At 44.0% G+C, this 25175-nt stretch overlaps 1 protein-coding gene across 15 annotated transcripts in view; it reads right to left on the reverse strand.

Moving 5' to 3' along the window:
• The window catches only part of KALRN (kalirin RhoGEF kinase), a 711287-nt gene that overhangs the window by 18208 nt on the left and 667904 nt on the right, over positions 1-25175 (reverse strand). For 14 of the 15 annotated variants that reach the window (XM_039477078.2, XM_039477077.2, XM_039477076.2 and 11 more), the window contains 7 exons: positions 25046-25169; positions 23836-23895; positions 7039-7066; positions 6375-6546; positions 4588-4709; positions 2726-2857; positions 659-823 (listed from right to left, as the gene is read on the reverse strand). In XM_039477078.2, the coding sequence (XP_039333012.2) occupies positions 659-823; positions 2726-2857; positions 4588-4709; positions 6375-6546; positions 7039-7066; positions 23836-23895; positions 25046-25169 (803 nt within the window). Of the gene's footprint in view, positions 1-658; positions 824-2725; positions 2858-4587; positions 4710-6374; positions 6547-7038; positions 7067-23754; positions 24585-25045; positions 25170-25175 lie in introns of those variants that run through there. The other variant, XM_074404219.1, reaches the window with a different exon arrangement.

Here is a 25175-nt window from a genome sequence, read left to right on the forward strand (position 1 = left end):
TGAAATTTCACCATTTGGAGATTTCTTTAGAATAGCCAAGTTTTCTCTTTCAAAATGTCCCAGAATGAAGATGATTTGGGCAAAATAAGAACCATATTTGTAAAATACTCCTATTTAGCTAGTTGTATGTATATCTTAATTTTTCAACAAATCTACATAAAATTATAACCATGTTGAAAAAAGAAATTCTGGGATGATTGGGGATGAGGAAACAATGAAATCCTCATGTTGTACTGAAGTCCTTCATCCAGGGTGCTTTTCTCTCCCCCATTTGAAGTGGGTGAGTCCCTCATGCAGGGAGGTATGTTTACAGCTGGCAGGGGTGCCTGGGTGGGAGGAGGCTTTGTATTACTGTCTCAGAAGAGGGGCAGAGAACATCCATGGGACTCGTGACTCCTGCCTGTAACTCTCCATTCCTGGAGACATACTCATTCCCCAGGGACTTGGCAGGTGCAGGGGTAGGCACGGGTGCAGACCTAACATTTGCCCAAGACGCTTGGAGCTATACTTTACAGAAACACTCTAATCAGGCCTCCAGCATGTTGCCTTACTGAAGCCACCAGGTGCCTCTTGCATGGTGGCCTGACATGTCAACGTGCCTGTGAGTGTGTGACAGGCAGCCCACTGCCTGGGGGACTGGGGCTGGGTTTGGACTCACCATATTCTGGAAGTCGCACAAACTCCGAGGGCTCGCTGGGAAGGCTGATTCCCCAGGGGTTACTGGCGCTGACTCTGAACTGATAAGGACACCCGGGACTAAGGTCTTCAATGACGAGGTAAGTGTCCAAGGTCGAAGCCACCGACTGCTGCCAGATCTGAGAACCTAGTGCATGGTTTCCCAGGAGAGGGGAAGAGAAAAGCCAAAGGGACATTGTTTCAAAGACCTTCAGCAAACAAATAAAGAAAAATGGACACATTCAATTCAAGGGACGCTTGTGGTCACTGTGTCAGGCTCTGAAAGCCTGTGGGCCAACCCTGGCAGTTTGGGTTCAAGTTCCTAAATGATAAAATAAATGGTGAGAGGCATGGAAGAAGCTGGCCTATAGATTCTGTCCACTTTCAAATGCGTAAGTGCCAGAGTGAAAAGAGATAATACAGAATTTGCAGGGGACACATGGTAAACTTTTAATAAGGCCAGAAGAGTATATTTTTAATAAAAAAAATAACATGAGAGAAAATATGCATTTGGAAATGGAAACAAAATGGAAATTAACACGTATTGAACACTAAGTACATGTAAGATACTGTGGAAGGTGTCTTCAACATAATTCTTTCATTTAACTTTCTCTCTTAAAACCACAGAAACTCTGAGGTAGACAGTACTAATCTTATATTACAGATGTAGAAACTGAGCCTCAAAAATATTAAACAATTTGCCCAAGAGAACTTAGTTAATAAGCTGAACTATGAACTGGATAATGCTAAGGTAAATATGAACTCTGTAAAATGTGTCTCCCAGCTCACTATTAATACTTTTGTGCTGACCTGGGAGACACAAGAGAGAACAGCTTAAGAAGGATGAGGAAATAAATGGGTTTATAACTGCATAGGGCCTGTTTAATAGAAAAGAAGAAAGAAGAATTAAAATAATAAGCCTCATGGAAAGTAGAATAAAACAAACGGTTTTGGTTGAGGGGATAGGGTAGTAAGCACTTGCTTTCAGTTCAGTTGTGCAATTCATAATGTGATTCAGAGTAATTGTGTTATTATTCTGAATAATCATACTTGTGTTGTTAACAGTTAGAGCTATCTGGTAGCTTCTTATTTTCACTAATTCTTCTTGCTAACTAGATGGAAGTCGCAGTTGTTTCTAACTGCTGAAGAAATACATTCACTTTTAGCATGTAAATGTAACAAATTTTAACAATTTAAATTGCATGATTTTAAACTGCACACTTAAAAATATATATTATCTTAATTTTATCTGGGGCTAGAGGGTGTAGAACTTTGCCCATACTACAGTAGTTATTTCTCTGGGAGAAAGACCACAATTAGCAAAGTGGAGATCTGGGTTCTCGTGCTGGCTCTGCCTCTTACTTACTATAATCTTGTGTTTCTAAACTTTATTGAGGCCTTAGCCTCCTCTTCTGTAAAATGGGCCTGATCATCCCTGTCTGGGTGATGGAGCATGTTAAGCAGGGATACAGGCACCTTGAAAGCTGCCCTGGGTCATAAATATGTCAGGGAGGTTTGTATCATCTTAGCCAAGACAGCTGCTCAACATCTGGGATCAGAAGGCAGCTGCAGTTTGATACTGAGGCCTCTGTGCTGAGTTAGAAGACACAGCAAGGAGCAATTTCTGAAAGATGAAGAGGCTACTATGTTTGCAATTCTGAAGAAACTCCTAGATATGAAGAGAAGAGAGAAAAAGAAGAGCAGGAGGCGGGGCATGGTAGTGTACTCCTATAATCCCAGCACTTCTGGAGGCTGAGGCAAGTGGACTGTTTGTGCTCAGGAGTTTCACAGCAGCCTGGGCAGCATAGTGAGACCCTGCCTCTACTAAAAATACAAAAATTAGCTGGGTGTGGTGGTGTGCGCTTTAGTCCCAGCTACTCAGGAGGCTGAGGTGGGAGGCTGGCTTGAGCCCAGGAGGTGGAGGCTGCAGTGAGGCTGACATTGTGCCACTTCACTCCAGCCTGGGCTGACAGAGCCAAACCCTGTCTCAAAAAAAAATACATAAAAATAAAGGAAAAGAAAAGAAAAAGAAGAGCAGAAGATAGTGCACCTTCCTCTCTGTACTCCACAGTGTAACCAGAAATAGTGCAGTTTCCTGTGCTGGAGGGGGGCAGCCAGCGGAGAATCACGGACGTGCAGCTTCTCTCCTGGGCAATGGGGCGGTTAGGGGCTGCTGGAACACCTAGGGAGACAGAAGTCAGGATCAGGTGCTATTTCTGCAGAACTTGGCATTTTACATCAAGGTATAAGGTCATCGAGGACACATTCCCTAACCCACGTTGCAATTTTTTCCTATGACCTTCTCCACCAAGTGGCATACCTCTCTCCAGGAGACACATCATGCTGTCTGAAGTTCTTCCTCGGGCTAAGTACTATACCCTGAAGATAATGCTTGGCCAGGAAACTAACATGTTGATGAGAAGTTTATGGTAGGCCACAGACAGCTCTTAGCAACGATTCGTTGTCTTCTCATTTGCCAGAACTTTAGTTTTGAATTTTTACAGTGGACATCTTCTCCCCCAGGTTGCAGGGAATGCTTATAATGTTCACTTAAAATGTAGGGCCAGGTGTGGTGGCTCACGCCTATAATCCCAGCACTTTGGGATGCCAAGGCAGGAGGGTCACTTGAGCACAGGAGTTTGAGACTCTATCTCTACAAAAAGTTTAAAAAATTTGCTGGGCATGGTGGCACATGCCTGTAGTCCTAGTTACTTGGGAGGCTGAGATGGGAGGATAGCTGCAGCCTGGGAGGTGGAGGCTGCAGTGAGTGGTGCCATGCTATTGCACTCCAGCCTGGGCAACAGAGCAAGACCCTGTCTCAAGAAAAATAAAAGTCTGACTAACACAAATTGATAGAGACAGAAAGTAGAGCAGTGGTGGCCAAGAGGCACTGGGGAGGAAGGAATGGGGAGTCATCGTTTAACAGGTGGAGATGCAGTTTCAGAAAGATGGGAAGATGAAAACATTTCTGTGGATGGATGGTGGTGATGGTAACCCCAAAATGTGGATGTACTTAATGCCACCAAACTTAATTTATAAACTTATTTATATATTTTATTTCTATACACTTATTTATATATTTTTGAACTGTAGGGCCGGGCACGGTGGCTCAAGCCTGTAATCCCAGCACTTTGGGAGGCCGAGGCGGGTGGATCACGAGGTCAAGAGATCGAGACCATCCTGGTCAACATGGTGAAACCCCGTCTCTACTAAAAATACAAAAAATTAGCTGGGCATGGTTGTGCGTGCCTGTAATCCCAGCTACTCAGGAGGCTGAGACAGGAGAATTGCCTGAACCCAGGAGGCGGAGTTTGCAGTGAGCCGAGATCGTGCCATTGCACTCCAGCCTAGCTAAGGAGAGCGAAACTCCGTCTCAAAAAAAAAAAAAAAAAAAGGGCCCACCTGATTAGGCCGGGCCCACCCCAATATTTTTGAACTGTATATTCTAAAATGGTTAAGGTGAAATGGGCACAGTCGATCATACCTGTAATCCCAGCACTTTGGGAGATCAAGGTGGGAGGATCGCATTAGCCCTGGAGTATAAGACCAGCCTGGACAACATAGCGAAACCCCATCTCTATTTGAATTTTTAGAAAATGGTTACGATGATAAATTTTATTGTGTGTGATTTACTGCAATTAAAAAATAAATGTTTTAAAAGGTATTGTAGGCAACACAGTGAAATCCCATCTCTACAAAAAATGCAAAACAAACAAACAAACAAACAAACAAAAATCAGCAGGGCGTGGTGGTGCATGCCTGCAGTCCCAGCCGATCTGGAGGCTGAGGTAGTAGGATTGCTTGAGCCTGTGAGGTCAAGGCTGCCATGAACAGAGACCATGCCTGAGCCACAGCAAGAACCTGTCTCAAAACAAATTATTTAGGAAGGTTTGACTAACAAAGAGGCTCTACCTTGCACTTTGACTGTCGCAGATGTTGATGTGGTCCCGTGGTCATTTGTCGCTATGCAGGTATAAATCCCACTGTCTTGGGGCATCAGATTGCAGATCTTCAGGGTGATTTCTCCAGAATCACTAGGGACACCAAAAGGATGCTCTTTAGACTCCAGTGATGAGACGCTTGACTGCTGGATAAAATCCCACAGGGTTGGCACATGATGTGCTGAGCAGAGAGTTCTGTGGCCCAAGGTCAGTCCCTAGTCTGTGAGCAGCCTACATACCTTGGTGATCACCCTGTCTCCCTACATCGCCAGTTCTATCGAAAAAAATTTTCTCGGCATGCCCATCTCTCAGGTTTGTTATACGTGAGGAATAGAATAAGAAATAAAATGACATGAGAATTAGAGCATGGTTTGAAATATACAAAGTCCTATGCAAGTTCTGGCTCACAGTATTATTAGTATTATTATCACTAGCAACTTTGTCCTAGAATATTTTCAGTTTCACAGATCGATAATGACTGATTGGCAAAAAAAAAAAAAAAAAAAAAAAAAAAAAGGAAAGAAGAAGAAAAATGTTTTAAGTATTTCAAATTCTATATGTGGGATCCTCAAAATAGTCAGGTGAATTTCTAAGAAAGTGTAAATTCCACCACCTAAATAGTAATTTCCCCATTCATCCCAATATAAGGTCCAGGAACATCCCCAGGGGAGAACGACTCTGAAACACAGAAGTCACAGTCAGCCATGCCCCTTGCCCAGGGTTATGATACACCCTGGAGCTCCTCATGATCCTCACCAACCACTGCCTCTCACACTAGGCTTCTTGGACCCACTGGTATTTTATGACCTGGCCAGGTGGTCTCTGCTGGGGATACCAAGGAATGATGGTCTTTTTCTATTTCGCATACATGCAAATTAAGTCAATGAATGAAAGTTTCTTGATTCTAGGTGCTTCTTCCACTAATGTTTCTTAAGCATCTAGGGCTTGCTACCATTTGTCCATTGTAAGCAACAGTACACAATCCAGTTCATAATCAGTAATGATAAACGTTGACAGGACGGCTGGGAGACAGTCAGCCAAGTTTTGTTAAATGGACTTTTTGTGTAGAAGCGTGCCTGCAGCTTGATTTTCTATTGCACATTTTGGAATGAGTCATTTCTTTTTCTGATAACATTGTTCTTAGGCAAGGAATTAAACATCTTATTGTTTTACAGCATCCTGAAGGGCACAAAAAATTTCAGGATGTGCAAATTTGAGGCCTACATTTTTACTACAGGTCTGGAGCCTTCACCACTTCATCAGAAGTCTGAATCTTCTGACTTAGAGATTTACTTGGGGATCTGTAGGGAAAGATCGTCTACCAGGATGAATGTAAGGCAGTGACTGTAAAAACTCTTCCTAAGTATGGCGCATGTCTGACTTGAGATATAAAGGTTTTTGTTTTTCCCTATTTGTTTAATGTGGGTCCAGAGTGCAGTCTTTGCAAACCATTCTGCTGGTCCCAGGTATGTCTACGTGGTTCTGAGCACCATGGGAAATGTGTGCTGGTACTGCCGCAGGTGTCCATCAGGCCGCAGCCTGAGTGGCAGAGGCTGTGACTCTCACAGCACTGAGTCCCCTCTCATGTTTAACTCAATCTCTCTCCTAACCAAGGCCAAGTGTTTGAGCTAGAACAGTCTCCAGGGCAGCTCTTCTCTTGCAGAGCCCAGTCACCAGAGCAGAAGCTGCATCCCACATTCAGCCTCTCAGTGCTCTGCTAAGGGACTGCTGGTGCTGGTGTTAGGGCAATCAGCTTACCAAGAGGAGACACTGTATGTGGCCGAGCTGTTGTCAGTGTCGAGGATGTTCTGGTCTGGACCCTTCCAAGTGATGGTGGGCTTCGGCCGCCCACAGGCTTTGCATTGCAGTATCACTGTGTCCCCAAGCAAGCAGGTCACATCCACCAAGGGCACAAGGAATTCTGGGGCCACTATAGTCGAATCAACATACATTCACATCATTCAGAGAAAACTTAGAACAAAACAACCATTTTTTAACACACCACTCTCATTTCCTACCCATATCACATAATGATTCAAATAACCTTCAGCATAACACTGGAGAGTCATCTGGGTCTCCTTAAAAATTGTTAAAAACTAATAACTGTTTATTGTAGAAAAATTAGGAAATACAGACAAGAAGAAAAGCTCCATAATGTCATAATTCAGAGATAATTACTGTGAGCATTCTTGTATATATCCTTTTTGGCTTTATACAAACAGACTTCTTATAAAAATTGGATCCCATTATATATATTGCAAGTTTTAGTCTTTTTCAGTTAACGATCCATCATAAACATCTTTCTTTGTCCATTAATACAGAACTCTATCACCACTGCTTGCAGCCAGTGCTTCAATGCTAGATTAACTAAAATTTATTTAACCAATCTCCATGTTCCCAATTCCAATGCTTTTTAACTCACCTTCTTGGATGAAATTTGGATTTAAGATCTGAAAAATACAAAGAAACAGAACATTGCTTGAATCCTAAATTACTAAAACAGAACAAGAGACTTTACCCTACTGAGTAAAAAGAAAGTACAATTTGTGGGGGTGAGACCTGGAGCCCACCTTCCCCCTTTGTTGTGACTGTATTACCGTCACAGTATCAAACCTCTCTTTAGCAACAAATGGCACTTGGTTTACTCGGTCTAATCTGGTTGTTCGCATTCCTGCCTGGCAGCATGCAGCCCCAGGCGGGTTTACTGTGACTTGGAGCTCTGCTAGCCGAGGCCTTTCTTTTTCTTCTTTTTTCTTTTTTTTTTTTGGAGACGGAATTTCTCTCTTGTTACCCAGGCTGGAGTGCAATGGCGCGATCTCGGCTCACCGCAACCTCCGCCTCCTGGGTTCAGGCAATTCTCCTGCCTCAGCCTCCTGAGTAGCTGGGATTACAGGCACATGCCACCTTGCCCAGCTAATTTTTTGTATTTTTAGTAGAGACGGGGTTTCACCATGTTGACCAGGATGGTCTCGATCTCTTGACCTTGTGATCCACCCGCCTCGGCCTCCCAAAGTGCTGGGATTACAGGCTTGAGCCACCGCGCCCGGCTCTTTTTTCTTTTTTGAGCTTTTTGCTGCAGCAGAGGCCTTTCTGTCCTTCCTCCTCTCAGCTGCTTTTCTTCCCTTCACAGGCAGAAAACCCACTCTCCTGTTCATTATACACTCAAGCAATGTGGTGGCACTGTTTCTTCCTAATATCACAAACTCAAAAATAGAGGACCTGAGACCTATCAAAGTGGAAGGGTCATTGAAATTCACTAACCTAGCGTTTTCCTTCCTAATGTCCTCCCTGTACCCTTCACCCATTCCCAGGCAGGGGAAATGTCTCCTCAAGCAGCTAAACAAGAGCTTCTCTGGCTGAAGGGGAATAAGAGAAGTCCTGTCTGTCTCTTCTTTCCCAAGCATGATCACCCATTGCCCAGGCCTTCATGGGGCAACTTGAAGCCACTGACCCAGCCATTCTGACCCTGCCCACTTCATAGGTGAGAAAATGAATACTAAGTGACTAAGCCAAGTCAGTCCGGTCACAAGGCTGGTTCAAGGAAGACACTGCTAGAGCTCTATGTATATACCATGCTGCCTGCCTCAGGACACCTTGGAGATTTCACAGCAGGGAGAACATTCTGGCTAACTAGCTATTCTGGAAAGCTACAGCTTCTTGAGAAGATGGTCACTTTCCCCCTATCTTTTGTATTACCGCTAATCGTGCAAGTCCAGATTGTACAGCCTGGCATTGTTAAAAAGGTACGGACTTTGGAGACAGGCTGAGGTCATCTGTTTTGTTTAATGTGATTCTTAATAATTCTTATGTTAATTACTTAATAACTGATGCTGCATTATAACATGGGGATAAATAACACCTAGTATAAAGTGTTATCACAAAGATTAAATGAGATTATGTACGTCAAGTGCTTAGCACAATGCCCGACAAATAACACGTACTCAATACCTATCTAAATAAAGATTATCTAATTTTAATCATTTTCTTTCTGCTAAGCAGCCTGTTATTAACGTGGCTTATCTCTAATCATTTATTTGGTAAAATTCTTATTTCCTTTATAATGAGGCCAGAAAACTCACATGCCTTACAAAATAGCTCAACGGGGGCCTTTGTCATTATTCCCCTGTATTTATGCATATCATTGGGAACATGCATGGTTTCTGTGTGTTCTTCCCTTATAGAGGAATCCATATAAGCCCTTTGGAAGAAAGACGTGATTTCCTTCTGTTTCCCCTTTGCAAATCAAGTGCCCATTTATACCACCCAAGTTTTGCACAAAGTGGGCTGCAGAAAACCCTTGTGATGCCAAGTTCTGGGCTGAGTGCCCCAACTCTGGCCACTGAAATGCCCTCTGCTAGCCTCAAAAGACCACTTACACCTCTCCTTAGCGTGTCTTTAAATCAGTGGTTCTTAACACCTCACCTGGACAGCCTTAAAAACACAAGAGGCCAATACCTGGACCTCATGCTTAGAGTTTCTGTTTTAATTGGTGTGAAGTGGGGCCCGGGCATTGGGATTTTGTTTTAACTCTGTAAAGGGAGTCAACATGGAGCCTTGTTAATAATGAACCTGATGAAAGCCCCCCTCTATCCCAGGGAACTGATCTTGGATAAACCAACTTCCTGCCTCAGAGGCTTTTCTGGGGTGGGGTAGGGGAGTGGATGAGAACATCTGGTAGGAGCTACTGCATTTCTTAGACTTAAAAGAGTCCTCTGTGTGAAAAGATTTCCAAACCACGGCATGGGGAAGGATGTGAAGGGTTGCGCCACCTGAGCTATTAAATCAACTATGAGCAGCACGGCACCACCTGTAGGGGGCGCTAAAGAGGCCAAATATTTCCAAATATTTCTCTTTCTGGTTTAGATGAGGCAGAGAGAATGGCAACCCAGTCAGTCATTTGACAGTCAAAGAAAAGAAAGCTAAGAATATTTTTTAAATGTTAACAGTGGTTACCTCAGGGTGGCTTCCTCCCCATTCAAAAAACATGAACTGAACTTGTCTTCTGCTCTAAGATCTGTGTACAGTTTTGTAGATAGAGAAATACGAAGACACAGACTCTACCCTTGGGGTTTATAAAACATCTTAATTTGGGGGTGACTGGTTTTTCCTTTCTCTTCTGTGGGCTTCCCCAATATTCTGCAGTCAGCATGTTTCACTTTCTTAATAATTATTTTTGAAGGAAAATGGCACAGTCAGACCTACTAGACTGTGAGCTCTTTAAAGACAGGAACTATTTGTCTGTCATTCACCTCTGTACCTCAGGGCCCTAGCCCAGGGTCTGTCACACAATGGTATTTAATAAACGTTGGTGAATACATATTTGACCTTTGACTTCATTTCAGACCTTCCAAGAATTTGGGACTGCTTCATAAAGAGAATCTCAGAATAGGACCCAGAGGACCAATGTTATTAGTCATATACTCAGAATATCCAATTCTGGGTATATGACTAATACTTGACTAGAGTCTGCTGGCAAACACAGATGGATGCAAACTTTTAGAAAATGATTCACAAACAACATAATCCATAGCTCCTGAGAGAGGACATTCTTAGCAGCACGCTGTGCAGAAGAGAGTGTAAGCTCAGGGCGCAGACAGAGCATGTAGTACCCAGACTCAAAGACAGACACACTCTCTTGCCTTGGACAACATTCTTAAGCAACTCCTGCCTCAGTTTTACCTGTGAATTGGGGATAAAAATGACCACGTGGAAGGGTTGTTTGATGTAAGGACTCAATTTACTTGATGAAGATGTACTGAGCTAACCTTGGTGAGGTGGTGGTGACCAGGTAGGGAGTAAGGCAGACATGCTCAACACCCTCAGTGGCCAACAGTCTCGTGGGAAAGATGGAGTTCAACAACATTTGCATTTGATGCAGCGCCTGACATGTTAACGACCAGCTTTCAACAAATGTGGAACATTACACTCCACCTGCTGCCCCCACTCCATCAGAAGGACTCTGGGGTGGAAATGATTTGATAATGCTGCTAACTTGGTTCAATGGCCTGTATTTCCCATCATGATGGGAACCCACAAGGAAGTAGGGCATGGAGCTCATGGCAAGAGTCTCACAGAGGAGAAAGCCGACAAAATGGAAGAAACAAGTAGCAGGCTTATATGTGATACAATTTTAAGTAGGGCTTCATAAACTTGCACTGTGGCACTTATACAATCTACACTTTTATAAGAAAACACGCCAAAGTGCTGCTTAAATAACTTCTTGCCTTACTCCTCTTTTTCACCACACAACCCCTACTGTGCTAAGTATATTCTTAAACAGACACACTGTTTAAAAAAGCAAGTATTGGTCAGGCGTGGTGGCTCACACTTGTAATACCAGCACTTTGGGAGGCTGAGGTGGGTGGATCACTTGAGGTCAACATGGTGAAATCCTGTTTCTACTAAAAATAGAAAAATTAGCCAGGTATGGTGGCAGGTGCCTGTAATCCCAGCTACTCGGGAGGCTGAGGCACAAGAATCGCTTGAACCCAGGAGGTGGAGCTTGCAGTGAGCCAAGATTGTGCCACTGCACTCCAGCCTAGGTGACAGAGACCCTGTCTCAATAAAATAAAATAATAAAATAAAAGGAAATGCAAATATTGGCCAGATGCAGTGGCTCCTGCCTGTAATCCCAGCACTTTAAGAGGTCAAGGTGGAAGGATTGCTTGAGACCAGGAGTTCAAGACCAGCCTGGGCAACACGATGTGTCACTAAGAAACTTTTTTTAATTAGCTGGGTGTGGTCCTAGCTACTTCAGAGACTGAGGTGGGATAATCACTTGAAACCAGGAGGTTGAGGCTGCAGTGAGCCATGATTGTGCCACTGCACTCCAGTCTGGGTGACAGAGGGAGATCCTGTCTAAAAAAAAAAAAAAAAAAAAAAAAAAAAAAAAAAAAATCCTTTCTCTTTTTTTGAGACAGAGTCCTGCTTTGTTGCCCAGGCTGGAATGCAGCGGTGTGATCTCAGTTCACTGCAACCTCTGCCTCCTTGGTTCAAGCCATTCTTGTGCCTCAGCTTCCTGGGAAGCTGGGACTATAGGCACACACCACCACACCCGGCCAATTTTTTGTATTTTTAGTAGAGATGGGATTTCACTATGTTAGCCAGTCTGCTCTCAAACTCCTGACCTCAAGTGGTCTGCCCACCTTGGCCTTCCAAAGTGTTGGAATCACAGGTGTGAGCCACCACACCTAGCCAAAAGCAAATATTCCTAATTTGAGTGTAGTCCTTAGCAGAGACATTGGAGAGAAAGATTACCAGTAAGTCTTAATTACAGGCTCTCCATCTGGAAGGGGGCTCATGGAAGCCTTTAGTCTTTATTCCTCTGCCTTTTGGCTGGCCCAGGTGAGGAGAGCCCACCTTGACACAAGGTGTGGCTGATAATGGTAACAGCATCACTGATTTGGGTAGCATTATGTAGTTGACATAAGCTACTCACAAAGTCCTTCATGTGCTCCTCCAAAACTTCCTCATGTGCAGAGCAAATGTTATTTATCCCCATTTCCTAGGTGAGATAGGGAAGTGAAGTCTTAAGATCACAGCAACAGAGGACTGGATCTGAGAGTTCTTGAATTTTAGTCTGCTGCTCCTTCCATCACAGCATTCAGCAAAGTGGGAAGGTCTTAGGAAAAGCATTGCAAAAGTTTGTCGTTGACATCAAATGCCTATCTGCTTATCTTTGCTCTCCATCTCTTTCGTCATCCTATCTCTACTCAGTCGTCTTCTTTAAAATCCTTCAGCAAGGACCAAGAACCTAGGCAAGGTCCACACTAATTTTTTTTTTCTAAACTTGACTCTGGACTATGGCCATTAGAAGATTCCTCCCTCACTTTTTCTCTTTCTACTTTGAAGCAAATCAGAGTATAAACTGGAGGAGGATGTCCTTCTCACACAGTGGACTACTTACCCATGTAATTGTCTATGGCTCCCTATGGACTACTGGGCCCATGAGGACAAGGACCACATGGTTTTATTATTACTTTTTATTTATATTGTTAAATTTTTAATTTTCTCTTTCTTTGAATTCTAATGGACTGCATTGTTCTGCTATGATTGTCTTCAAGCTCCAAGCTCAGCATGATACCTAGCACATATGTGTTCTGTTGATATTTGCCAAATCAATGAAAAGTTAAAGTGGTGGGATCCTCATTTTGGGGAGGAGAGCTGAGAAAATGCCCTGCCATGAACTTGCCCAGGAATCTAATCAGTCAGTTAATGTCTGAGATGTAGCCAATAGTGATCTTCCCCCTCTGCACTCCTCTAGGGGCTGGTACTTCTATATCTGTGACCATGAGCTGCCATGTGCCATAACGTCTTACTGAATTGTATTTGCCCTACCAGACTTGTGAACCTTTTGAAGGTAGTAACTCTTTCCCATGTTTTATATACCATCAGTCATGGTGTTCAATAGAACATCTTGCACATAGCAGAAAATAACATATTTATTGAATCAAATTAATTGAGGTCACAATGAGTAGACTAGAAATTAGGTTTCCTCACCACTTTGCCTAGCAGTAATTGCTGGTGCATGCAGGATCCTGAGGGCTTTATTATAAGATGCACATTTTTCTTGAAATGTAATGTCTTCCTTCCTTAGAAACAGGTTGGAATTAATGTAAAGTGGTAGATGGGAAGAAGAGAACTGGAATCCAAATTAGCGGTTGTGGGCTTGGTATGGTGGCTCACGCCTATAATCCCAGCACTTTGGGAGGCTGAGGCAGGAGGATCACTTGAGCTTGGTTCAAGACCAACCTGAGGAACAGAGTGAGACCTCATTTTTACTAAAAAGTAAAAAAACAAATTAATTGGTGTAGGCACCGTGGTGGTGCACAGCTGCTAGGGAAGCTGAGGTGAAGGATTGTCTGAGCCCAGGAAGTTGCAGCTGCAGCAAGCCAAGAAAGTGCCATTGTATTTCAGCCTGGGTGACAGTGTGTCCCTGTCAAGCACACAAGCGCACACACACACACACACACACACACACATAAACACGGGGGGGGGGAGAGAGAGAGAGAGAGAGAGAGATGACATAGTGGTCGTAGAGGAAAGATGACATTGTTCATATCAAATGCACATGTTCTCTCTCAGTGAGAGAATGCTGGGCCAAGTCCAAGACAGGGCTGGTGTAGACACCGTGGGAAAGAACTATAGGTTCCTAAAGCTGGTTTTATTTGACCAGCAGAGGGCGGCAGGTGGCAGCGCTTCCTCCCGGGTGAGAGCAAGACCCACCACAATGTGATCCATCAGCAACTTAGTTTTCTTCTGGAGAGAAATCCAATCATTTTACTGTTTTTTCTTCAAAATGGCAGGGCAGTGAGGTAAGAAGAAAGAGTTACAGGTTAATATCAACCAGCACTGAGTACTATAAGCTGAGCTTTGAGGAAATCTTGCATCTATTTTCCTTGTCAGCCAATGTCTGACTGATTCTAAGACTTAAGAGTGAGGGTGAAATTCTGCCTAGAAAATGAGCTGTTAACCGATTCCAGAAGAAAAAGACCTCCACCCCATGTTTTCCAAATTCCTCATCACCAGTCGCAAAACATAGCTCAAAACTACGTATTGAGAACACTGAAGAAATAAAAATGGTCAAATAAACATAAATCAAGTGCCCTAAACCCAACTTATAGCTACCCAGAATATATTTAGATATTGTTTCCTCTTTCTATTTCTTTTACACTTGTTTCATATGAACCTGTACTCAGAGTAGATAGGAAAGGAATTTTAGATAATGAGATCTGGCAATAAAATAAAGATATAAGAAAAACGATTTTTAAGAATTTACGTATAATATTACGGTTTGAAGGTTTAACCCTTTGTGTTTTCAATCTGGCCAAACTGGACACGAATTTCTAAATTTTTAGAAAACATTCCTACCTCAGCTTTAAGAAAAAAATTAGTTTTTAATTTTTTAGAGAGGGTCTCAAGCTGTTGCTCAGGCTGGAGTGCAGTGGTACAATCACCACTCACTGCAGCTGCAAATTCCTAGGCTGAAGTGATCCTCCTGCCTCAGACTCCCCAAGGAGCTGGGACTACAGGTGCACACAGTCACCTGACTAATTTTTTTTCTATTCTTTGCAAAGATGGGGCCTCGCCATGTTGCCCAGCTGGTCTTGAACTCTGGGCCTCAAAGCAATCCTCCTGCCTTGGCCTTCCAATGTGCTGGGATTATAGGTGTGAGCCACTGCACCCAGCCTCCTCTGCTCATTTCTCAATAAACATAAGACAAGCTACAATTTAAAAAAAAAAATGTAAATGCAACATAATCCCAAACAGCAATAGACTTATCTCTGCCAGCTAGTCTCTTACTCAAGTATTTTCATTCAGTTCTAAACGTTTTTCTTCAACTATGATTTTTTTTTTTTTTTTTTTTTTTGAGACGGAGTTTCCCTCTTGTTACCCAGGCTGGAGTGCAATGGCGCGATCTCGGCTCACCGCAACCTCCGCCTCCTGGGTTCAGGCAATTCTCCTGCCTCAGCCTCCTGAGTAGCTGGGATTATAGGCACGCACCACCATGCCCAGCTAATTTTTTTTGTATTTTTTAGTAGAGACGGGGTTTCACCATGTTGACCAGGATGGTCTCGATCTCTTGACCTTGTGATCCACCCGCCTCGGCCTCCCAAAGTGCTGGGATTACAGGCTTGAGCCACCGCGCCCGGCTTTTTTTTTTTTTTTTTTTTTTTTTGAGATGGAGTTTCACTCTTGTCGCCCGGACTGGAGTGCAATGGTGTGATCTTGGCTCACCACAACCTCCACCTCCCGGATTCAAGCGATTCTCCTGCCTCATCCTCCTGAGTAGCTGGGATTACAGGCATGTGCCACCATGCTTGGTTAATTTTGCATTTTTAGTAGAGACGGGGTTTCTCCATGTTGGTCAGGCTGGTCTCAAACTCCCAACCTCGGGTGATCCACCCACCTTGGCCTCTCGAAGTGCTGGGATTACAGACGTGAGCCACCACACCCGGCCAACTATGACTTTTTTCTTTGACCCAGTTGTAATGAGTATGCTTTTAAATTTCCAAACATGTGAGATTTTAAAAAATGATCTTTCTGTTGCTGATTTCTAACTTAATTGCATTATGCTTGTAGAATTTGGTCTGTATGATACTGATTGCTTGGTTTTTGTTGAGGTTTGCTTTATAAGTAGCGCACATGGTCAATTTTTTGTAAAAGGTTCCATATGTTTTTCAAATAAATGTATAATCATTAATTTGAGGGTACAGGTCTCTATATATGTCCATGTGTCAGGTACGTTGATGGTTTTATGGATATTTCTAGCCCAAATATCTCCACTTTGCCCCTCAATATTTTGGTTAGAGAACATTTAGTGTGCCCTCAAATATAAAAAGGATGAAAATATGACTTTTAACAGAATAATGAAAGTGTCTTATCACCTGTCTTACAAGATAGGACCAAAACGGGGGGTGCATTGCTGTGTATGCATTGGTCTCCAGGAGTTAGGAAGGAACTGGAGGGGGGGGGCCGAGGAGGATGCAGTGGTGGGGTTACAGCTTCTCCTTTTTAAATCACATTTCCAACCTATAGCCATGATCTTGACTTTAGATAATGTCTTTATGTATGAGTGTTTTGGAGTCTCATCCCTTAATTATTTGGCTCTGATAATTTTCTCCAATCTCCTAAACTCCCCGAGTCTTTGGAGCTATATAACAGATTACAATTTGTTCTGAGGACCCGGTGCCATGGCTCATGCCTGTAATCCCAGCACTTTGGGAGGCTGAGGCAGGAGGATCACTGGAGGCCAGGAGTTTGAGACCAGCCTGGACAATATAGGGATAACCCACCTCTAACATTTGAAATATATTTAAATATTTAAATCTGGGCATGGTGTCACGTGCCTGTAGTCCCAGCTACTCAGGATGATGAGGGTGGGAGAGTCGCTTGGGAGGTTAAGGCTGCAGTGATCTGAGATCATGCCACTGCACTCCAGCCTGCGTGACAGAGCAAGACCCTACCTCCAAAACAAAACAAAACAAAAGTCCCGCCAGTGTTTGCATAGGTGCTGGTTACCTTCATAAAGCACAGGATGAATCATATAGACTCTGCTTAAAACCTACTGCTGCCCCTTGCAGCCCATGGATCAGGTCCTGGCTTCCGGGCAGATCCTTCCAGCCCTTTGCTGTCTGTCTGGTCTCAACCCATCTGCCAGGCTTTGTCCCTACAGTTCTTCCTACATAGTTAACCCCAGGTACCCAGACCATATACCTGCTCAGCATGCACCAGGCACCCCCCACCTCAGGGCTTTTATTCATGCTCTCTTCTCACCCTCTCCCTTCTCTAAGATTGCTTACATCCTATTAGTTCATCCAACCCACACACTGCCACCCAGTGAATCAATGACCACACTCATAAGCTCCCTGGGAGACAGGCTACCTAAGAATACATAGCCTTGGGAAAGTCACTTAACCTCACCATACTCCAGTTTTCTCATCTATAAAGTGGGAATAATGGAACAATACCTAAGTGATGATATTGTTGGGAGCTCAGGACAGAGCCAGTTACACAGGAAAGACTGCTAACTGTTAGCCACCATTATTGTGAGCCCAGTGCCTGAGTGGGTGCATAAATATCCACAGAATGAATAAAGGGCTCCAGGCAGGATTAATCAGTCCCTCACCATGACTGTTAGAGCAAGTTTTAAAGTCTGCTATGCAACATGGGTATCTAATTATACCTGCCTCCTTCTTATGCTTCTTAAGCATGGGAACCAATCTCACATTGCGCGTTAGCCCTCCATAATACTGCAATTCCTTGTGTTAATTAAATTGTGTGAAATTGAACTGACTAGGAACTCACATTGAGTGGGCCTAGAGATGATCTTTGACAGCATGGGGGTGGGCTTGGGGGGTGATGGTCTTTGCTCCTCCAATAGCAGGCTCTTAGAGCAATTTCTGGGTCAATGATACCTTGTAATCTCATTAGTGTACAACATAAATGAAACGGATTAGGCTCCCAGTCTAGGGTGAGGGTGCCACAGAACATGTATGACAGGGTGTGCTGAGTGACCGCGTTGGCCTGAGAAACCAGTTCAGACGTTTCCAACCCATGCAATTGGACTTCCTTTCTTGGATGCTCTGGCTGGGCTCTTGAGTCACTGAGAAAGGGCGTGGGTGACACCAGGCAATTAACCCAATAGTCAAGGGATTTGAAAAGTTGAAGAAATTCTTCTAAAACAGATGTGGAAAACAGGACCTGAGCCTGACCCTTGTTAAGAACGTACTTGAGCCAGAGTGAGTAGACTTCGTCCATAGCACATGCTAAGTATGGTCTCTCAAAGCAGCACCATCAAGATCTGCTCTTTTTATTGGCTGTATAATCTTGACCTCCCTGAACCTGTTTCCTCTAGGAGAGTGAGAAACTCCACCCTACTTACTTCACAGGGCAGTTGCAAGGAAGAAAAAGCATAATAGATGTGAATCTGCTGTGGAAGATCTTACAATTCTTCGAGGAGAGGGAAGCAGCTGCTAAGCTCAGCTCCCTTCTCTTGGTGGTGGAATATAAATCAGTCTGCATGGAGAGTCAGAACAAAGCCAAGCAGAAGTCTTCAAGCCACACCATTCAGATATATTACAAAGAAAATATTTTGTAAAAGTAAAATGACAGGAATGTGATGCTTCACTTTCTTTTCCTCCAACGGGTTCTTTTCATGAAAAAATTCTTTTTATAAAACGCAGAAGCAGGCATCAGTGGAAATACACTGGGGATGCCAGGAGGTCAGTCACCTGGCTGGGGGTGGAAAAGTTTCCTTCAATCTGTCTTTTGAAGCTCTGGGATAAGGAGGCCAGAGCAGCTGACACAGTGATGGGGGGCAGAGGGGTGCAGGGAGCAGGCTGGCTCTTCAGATCTGAAGATAAGGTAGCTGGGGAACTGTGGGTTTGGGGAAGGGAAAAAGGGCCAGCTCTGGCTGCACCAACTTTCCGGAGCCAGAGTGGACATTTCAGTTGAGTCTCAGGAGAAAATCTGCCCAGGCCTTTCCTGGCACACCCCCTGAAAAGTGAATTTCTGGGTAAGGCACAGAATCTTCCATTTCTTCTTCTGTTGTGATCTCAATGCTTTTAGAGTTGGAAGTGCCAGAGATCAAAGTCCTTTACTAACACACCTGAGATGTGCATGGTGCTCAAAGGGTTACATATCACTGTATAAACACCCGTACACTTGGAGCTGTGCAACTTTCCAGGGGATCTTGAGGCTTAGAAAGGCAAATTGGCCCACAGTCACATAGCTAGTGGTGTCCAAACTAGAATCCAGGTTTTTGACTCCAGTTCCAGTTTTTCATGCGATACTGCTTTTGTGTGATTTTTGTTTACATTACACTTCAGCCTTGGAAAGCCAAGATGGGCAGAAATGATATTCCTTTTTACTGAGCTGGAAAATGGAATGACACACATATGCAGAAAAATTGGCACTAAGAGACAGGTCTCCTCAACTGCCAGGATCTGTGTTTTAGATTAAAACCAACCTGGAGATGGGGCACTCCAAGTTGCTGCAGGATGACGTAGGTGGGGGAATAGCAACCAGGAAAACCAGAAGCTGCCTCAGAAACTAGAGCACCTTCTAGTTTTCAAACAGAAAAGCCCAAGTTCCTGCGGCTCTGTTAAAGGTGAAGGGGCTGCAGGGATGTAGAGGAACAGGGCGTTTTCGTTTAGTGGCTTCACTAAAGAATTTGTTTGCGATGATGTAAACGTTCTGGATATGGATAGTGGTGATGGTGGTACAACATTGTGAAGAGACTTAATGCCATTGAATCGCATACTTTACAATGGTTGACATGGTAAATTTTTGTTATGTATATTTTACAACAACAACAACAACAACAACAAAATAAATGAAGAGATTAATTACATGTTTCCAAGGTTCTGTTGATTCTAAAAGTGTGACTCTTACTCCAGTGGAAGATTTCCTCCAAAATCAGCTTCACCTTCCCAAGTGCTTCCTCTCTCTCATCTTTCAGAGCCCTCGCCCAGAAGATCCCAACACTGTTTTTAACTCCCTAAGATAAATATCTGTGGCTGGTATACAACCGAGGATAATGTCTGCATTTAGTCTGTGTTGTGGATGAGACCAATAGCATGTTGAATGGCTGGGGCGGAGGCGAAGTCTTTTTGAAATGACAACTTTTTACTCTGATGAATTGACTTTCTCTGCTACAAGAGGTATTGGGTTTTGTTTTGCTTTAGTTAAAATGCATGTCATTACTTGAGCATGGTGTAAAAATGGGCTGAGAATCCTTATCCTTGAAGGCCTAAGTCACGGAGGCTCGTTCAGGTCTTTCAACCCTGTCCTGTTTGCAGGCAGGTGGCAGTGCTGGAGCTGGGGGAGCAGGTGCAAAAACACAAGCACGCATTGACATAATCCTCGGACAACTTTTCAGCGGTGGAAACCTGTCTCACCTGGGTCCTAAGAAAAATCTAGCATAGCCCAGAAGCTGACCCTGAACACGTGAGCCTGGCTCCAGCCTGGGGTGTCAGTGCAGACACCGGGCCAGAGGCAAGACTGAAGAAGCTGATGGGCAGGCACGTGGTTCTCAGCCCTACAAAAGGCACTCGGCAGTCTAACTTGTCCTGGAAAAAGTGAATTACTATTAACCTGTTCCTAAGGCACCCTCGTGTTTGGTTTTCAGCTTGGTTTGACTCTTCTTCCATGTAGAAACATCTCTTTCATGTATGATGACCCCCTTTCACTCCTACCCCAAAGTTCAGTCAGTGCAAGGTAAATAAGTAAGCCCAACTATGGATGATACTCATCATCTTTAGAACTTTTCTCCATGAGGTACAGTCACAGAATGTCAGGAAACTTGGCCGCGAGGGGATGGCACAGACCTAGAGCCAGTCTTGCAACGGTGCTGGTGTGGCATGTGCTGCTGGAGTGGGGAACTGTACTCGAAAACATTCAGAAGCCAGGGAAGGCAAATGATGTAAACATTAGAGCGGAACTACTTCCCTTTACATAATTGGGTATTCTTGGAAAGCTTTGTAAATCTGATTCCCAGGATTCAAGGTGCTTTATTTTCCTCTTAATTAGCTTTCAAGGATGTGCCTATATCTCTCTCCAAAACACCACGGTGGGACAAATGCCAGCCTGAAGGTAGCAGGCAGCCAGTGTGTAAGTAACGACCGCAGGAGACTTCCCTGAAAGGAACTGTTCAGTCCACCACTGAGAAAAAGTAAAGAATGTTTTGGTGACATCATTCCCATGCAGGCAGGAGATAACTGCCTATACACAGCTACGACTGGGATCAACAGGCTGGCTTCAGGTTAAGGAGAGTCAGTCACTGGGGCAGGATTTAACATCCAGAGGTCCAGCACAGCGTGAACACACAGGGTGCATGGTCCCATTAGGTCAGCTGGGGTTCCAGGAATGGAGGCGCTCTCAACACAGGGTTCGGCTCACTAAGGGTACTGGACACACTCCCAGAGAGACAATGCCAGTTGCAGCATCAAGTTGAGAAGACAAGGGTGAGGTTGGGGGCCAGGATGGGTCTGGAAATGATGCCCCAAATGATCACTTTAGTAGTAAGAGGCCTTCAAGGGGTGGCCCGCCCACCTGTATTTCAGTTTGGACCTTTAAGGTAGCCTCTCTCTTCAATATGCACTCCTGGCCATTTTCTTCTTCTGCAGTGTACATTGCAGTAAGATTCTACTTACATATGCCTTGCGAAAATTCTCAACTCATGTTGAACAGGTTGACTTTCTGTATCTTATTTATTTGTGTCTGAAAATGCCAAACTAGCAGTGCCAAGATGCCTGCTTTCCCTCTGGATTTGCTCATGTGCTTAAAATTAATTTGAAGCTGGCAACACATTCACAGAATCACTGAAGTTTAGGCCAGGTGCAGTGGCTCCCAGCACTTTGGTGGGCCAAGGCAGGCGGAGTTCAAGACAAGCTTGGGCAACATAGTGAAACCTTGTCTCTACCCAAAATACAACAATTAGTCGGGTGTGGTGGTGTGCAACTGAGGTCCCAGCTGCTCAGAAGGCTGAGGCAGGAGGATCCCTTGAGCCAGGGAAGCAGAGGTTGCAGTGAGCTGAGGTCCTACCACTGCACTCCAGCCTGGGTGACAGAGATTCCACATTAAAGAAAAACCCAAAAGAGAATCACTGAAGTTTAGAAGGCTGCATATGGAATACATAAGGGCTGCATACACATTACTGGGGATATTTGCAGCTTCCAACAACATGCCTCCTTGAGGTTCCAGCTACTTGAAAGTTTGTGCCTAAAGGAAAATTTGTGTCTCAACTCCTGTATTTGAAAACTTTTTGGACACGCATCAACACAATTTTTGGTTTTCCTCTGTTCAGCATGAACACTGTAATGTCTTTGTTCATGCACTCCTTAGAACCTCCTGAGGACCCATCCCACACAGCCCATGCAAAGGACTAAAAACCTTAGACAAGTAAGAACCTTTAAAACGTGTTCAATTAGCAAAGCAGAGTTAAGATGTGTACGTGCACACACACGCTTTTAATCTAAGTGCAGAACAGAGCATTCAATGACACTCGTTAATTTTCTTAATGTGCGCTGCTCCCCTGGTCCCACATCCCTCTGTGCCATTTCTTCCTACAGAGTGGGTACACCACTCTTCTCCCCCAGTCCACGAGAATGGGACAAGGGCCTAAATTGTTTCCTGGAACACAGATACCTGGCTTTTCCCCTGCCTCTGTCTGTCCTTCCTCTACTTGCAGCTGACATCTATAATACATGCTGGCAACACTTAGGTCTGGGGATACAGGTGCCACTGGCATCTACAAGCTGACAGGTGTGAGCTCCAGGCGAGCAGGTGCCTATCCTATGAAATGCAAGGAAAGCAGAGCCTGACATATCCCCTGGCTTCCTTGTTCTCCAAGATACATTTAGGCTACAAATGCCATATCCATTTTCTCCCATAGTGGGGTATATATTGAGCCACACCTACCAGATTGATCTCTGTGACAATTCTCACATTCACAGGGTACTATTCTACCCTGGGAGAACTCCCACTGTCAACTGTTTGCCTTGGGCCTGATTCAACTCAGTTGGCTCCTTCTGCAGCTGACTTACCAGTTTTTAGGTCTCATGGTCTCTCTTGGGTTTCACGGTAGCTGAAATAACATGGTGCTGGACTTCTTTGGGATTAGGTCAAATTACAATAAGAATAAAAGTCCATTTAATTAAGTGAAATGTTTGGGACTACACAAAGCAGAAGTTTTTCTGAGAAATGATGTCTATTTTGTACTTAAATCTCTAAACTTGGACCCATTACTGGAAATGGAGGCATAGATTTGGAGAAAAACATCACAATTTACTCTGAATGATAAAGTGGCAAGGAAAGTCAGCTCCATGTTTGCCCTCATTGTCTAGGGCTTGTAAACTGATCATGATTGTCGCTCAGTGGCAAACCACATAAGAGCCATGTTTCTGTAACCCAACAGACTAGGAGTTGGAAGCGGAATGATATTCTTGTTGATACAGGCATTGGTTCCACTCCCACATCCCTGTAAACCTGGAGCATGAGAAAAGTTCTCTGGGCAGTGTTTCCATCTCACCGTCTCTGGAGAGGCCTCTGCCATGGCTCCAGGAGATGGGCCCTCCCCAGGGCTTCTTTCCCTTCACACGGTAGGCACAGCCACTGCTCACGGGCCCAGCACTGGGCTGAAGTGTGCTCTGGAGTTGCTACAGTCACACCTGATTTGCTACCAATCAGCTCTACATAGCAACCAGGTGCCATAATTCACCAATTATTTTGCTGGAACATTAACGGGGGAATAAAACCTAGTAGAAAAGCAAGATGAAGAGAATAAAGGGGGAAAGAAGGGAAGAAGGGGAAAACAAAAGATGGAGAAACTCAACACGAAATGAGTCCTTGTCACTTAGCTGGGACTCACACACTCTTGATAGTGCTGTTTTCTATGAAAAAATGTGTTCTAAGTTTCAAATAATTAAATTGGGTATTTTCTATATAAAGCCAATCCTGCCAGAGGGGAAATATTTAGCAAGCATTCAAGAAAAGAAGTTTTTTTTTTTTTTAAATCTAGGCCGAGTTTTCTACCAACATTAAGGTGAATTACGTTTTTGTTTGTTTCTTCTTTAGCTGGGATGGGATACCCAGAGACCCTCCCCCACAACATCACAATTTATCACTGAATGGCTGGTCATTTTAGCAAGGTCACTGTTACAAACATATCAAAAAAGGCAATCACTGTAGGAAATAGGACAACAATAGCTGCTTCTACCTCCATGCTAGTATTAGGGTCAAGATCATCACACTCTGATTCCTCGGAACTGTTCGTCTCCTTGATTGGCAGCATGAGGAAGGGGGAAGAAAGAGAACACAGTTAGAACACAAGCAGCTTTTGCTAGAGCGAGAGGAGAACTTCAGAGAAGCATGGGCAGTGGGTTATTGGGCCGAGAATAAACCAGGTGTTTTTAAAGTGGGGGTGAGAATCACCAGGGGCAGCAGCATGCTCTTTTCAGGGAGAGGAGGCCGGGGTTGTGTACAACTGCTAATCTCATGGGAAGCAGCAATGGAAGCACAATGGAGCATGAGTACTGTCCAATTTCAACTGTTGTCTTCTGTGAGGCTGGACTTCCCAGATGAGAGTGAAGGAGAGCATACAATTTCTTTTCCCCAAGAAGGATGTTAGACTGGGTTTTAGTTGTTCTTACTTTGCTAAGGAAGGGAAACAAAGTAGATGATCAGGCAGACGATCACACATTATAGCACAATTAGTGCTATAATAATCAGTGTCTAATTTCCATTGTCCAGAGGCAGAGCGTTCCAGAGGATCCAATTTAAAGAAAGCAGGTGAAATTGTTCCAAGATGGGGGTAAATAAGAGTCTGCCAAGCTTAGAATTCATGAGTTCAAAGTAGTAGATGGATCATTATAAAAAAATAATTTGGACCTCACCCGTGTGGCCCCTACCGTGTCCATACATAGGGAAAGGCAAGTAAAATGGCCTGAAGTTGACGTTGTCTCAACTCTGGGGAAAAGAAATGAAACTTTACTAAGGACACAGTGGCCCTTAAATTCCAAACCTCAGCCTTCACAGGGTTGGGGGTTTGGAAGGCATCTCTAATCGCTTTAACCTGTGTGTATTTTCAAACCTAGGGTACCAAATGGTAGCTTTGAGAAATTTCATATGAATAAGGCATCTCACATTTTTGAGAATGCTGCAGATGATTTTGTTGTAAAACATCTGCACAGTATAAAGAGAAAGGTATGAAAGAAAAAAAAAAAAGGTACTTACTTGAATCGAAGTTGCCAGGAGAAATAAAAGATAAAAAATAAATTGATCTTGCATGCAAAATCCTGCTAAACTACTCCCCCTCTGGTCCCCATACTGGGAAAAAAAATGTCCCTCCACCCAAATTGCCTTGTGAGAATGCTGCAGGGTGGGAGTAGGTGACAGGTGGGGACGCAGCTCCGGAATACCTTACTCACTTTAACAGAGACTTTGTTGCCCAGAATATCCTTGGGTTTACGAGGCCCTGTGGCTTCATTTTTACCCGTGTTCTCCACTTCCGCCCGCTTTCTCATGCGTAGAGTATGCCATGAACATGACTTCCTGTTG

The sequence above is a fragment of the Saimiri boliviensis genome, chromosome 8 (assembly GCF_048565385.1).
Source record: "Saimiri boliviensis isolate mSaiBol1 chromosome 8, mSaiBol1.pri, whole genome shotgun sequence".
Classification (NCBI taxonomy): domain Eukaryota; kingdom Metazoa; phylum Chordata; class Mammalia; order Primates; family Cebidae; genus Saimiri; species Saimiri boliviensis.